General features: G+C 42.6%; 1 protein-coding gene across 1 annotated transcript in view; it reads right to left on the reverse strand.

The window, feature by feature from the left end:
* The window catches only part of LOC119675469 (dystrophin-like), a gene marked incomplete at its 5' end in the record, with an annotated part of 6,409 nt that extends 4,850 nt beyond the window's left edge, over positions 1-1,559 (reverse strand). Inside the window, 1 exon segment of the mRNA XM_038086675.1 lies at positions 311-1,559. Coding sequence (XP_037942603.1) covers positions 311-1,388 — 1,078 coding nt within the window.
* Positions 1,560-1,765: the final 206 nt, after the last annotated feature.

Here is a 1,765-nt window from a genome sequence, read left to right on the forward strand (position 1 = left end):
TTTTGAATTCAAATTTCACTTATTTCTTTATATGTTATATGTTATAGGTCATATCTTGAATATATCTGTAGGTTTTTTTACGTTTATATAATATACATATATTTAAGAATACAATACTGAAAAGATGCGAAAAAAGAAAAGACTATATCCAGTTACAGTTCTTAAAAATTCGCTATATTCGTGTAGCATATGGTTTTTGGATCAATTAAGCTTCTATCATGTGCATAGGTAGAAAAAAAACTTTTTTAAAAAACCAAACAAAATTTTTATAAATATTTCGATATAATTTTTTTGTTGTATTTTTTTTTACCTGGAAGACCAGGAGCTGCATTCTGTGCCAGTTGTGTTTCATCATGTGATGACCGACGTCGCATACGCATTTCTTCCCGTGTCAATCCGCCCGTAGCTTGAGCGGCTGCAGCAGCAGCTGCCGCTGCGGCACGCGATTGTGCTTGATGTTGTAATAACGCAGCCGCTGCAGCTGAACCCGGTGTTTGTCCTGTATTATGCATGACATTACCCGGTATGTTGCCTAGAAGTTGTTGGCGTATATGCTCACGAAATTCACTACTCAAAGGCACTGGCTGATTTTGCTGCCCGCCAGCTACACCACTTCCACTTCCAGGCATTCCCATTGCGTTTGGGTTTGGCTTACCAAACTCTTGTGCAGCTTGTGCTTGAACACGATGGCGGCTATATTGTAATTCTAGTGGTAAATTACGATCTAGTGAACGCATATGATGTTCTATGGTTGGACGCATAGAATGCTCTGCAGCATTGTTAGCAGCTACGTTTTGTAGCTGTTGTGTGCGTAACTGTTTCAACTCCTCAAATGATTGTCTTGCAGCAGCCGCTGCACTGCCTACGTCACGACTTTCATCTAATGAAAGGTGACGTTCGTATGCTGCTGCTCGTAAATTAACAATATGACGATTAGCACCAGTAAGTCCGGCCTTAAAGTTTAAATCAAAATTATTTTGAGCAGCCACGACTGCTGCTTCCATTGAGCGCAAATTCATTTGTTCCTGCATAGCTCTTTCCATGTTGCGTAGCCCACTTTCTATCCCACGCAACGCATCTTCGGAGCCAAAATCTTCACTAGGTGATAGACGTGCTACATTTTTCTTAACATGATTTTCAGGTTCTCGTACTGGTACTGGTACTGGGGAAAGCACAGATCCTTTTGTACTGCTTTCATTGCCTAAGTTAATGGGTGGATCGAAAGGATTTGAGCTACGTTTTATTTCGAATTTTTCTGGTGGCGGAGGTGGCTTCTCTTTAAATTTAACTGCCGCAAGAGGAGAGTTTTGTGCACTATTATGTGCTGAACTTTGTGTTGACGTCGGTTTCTTAGGCAACGGTGGCGGTTGACGGCTAGGTGGTGGCATTGGTATGCCATCTGGTAAGCTTTTAAGGCTATGTCGTTTTGGTGGTATCTCTGGTGGCGGTGCACGTTCTGCGGAACGTGCCGGAATGGCAGGAACTGGCTTGTTGTGTTGCAGCGGCAGTGGTGGCTGCCCAGCGCCAATTTGCGGCTTTGGCGGCAAATTATGCGGCGGTGGTGCTGGTAATTGCTGCACTTTATCATCTTGCGAGGCTTGTTTACGTAGGATTTGTTGTGCGCGTATGGCTGCTTGTGCGGCAAGCTCTGATGTAAGACGTGGTATTTCTGGGGCCACTTTAGGCAGATCATTGTCATTAGCTTTGGTAGACATGTTCAAAATTATATTTATTTGTGCGATTGTATTTTGGTTATTTCATTTAA

This window comes from Teleopsis dalmanni, chromosome 2, assembly GCF_002237135.1.
Source record: "Teleopsis dalmanni isolate 2A chromosome 2, ASM223713v2, whole genome shotgun sequence".
Classification (NCBI taxonomy): Eukaryota; Metazoa; Arthropoda; class Insecta; order Diptera; family Diopsidae; genus Teleopsis; species Teleopsis dalmanni.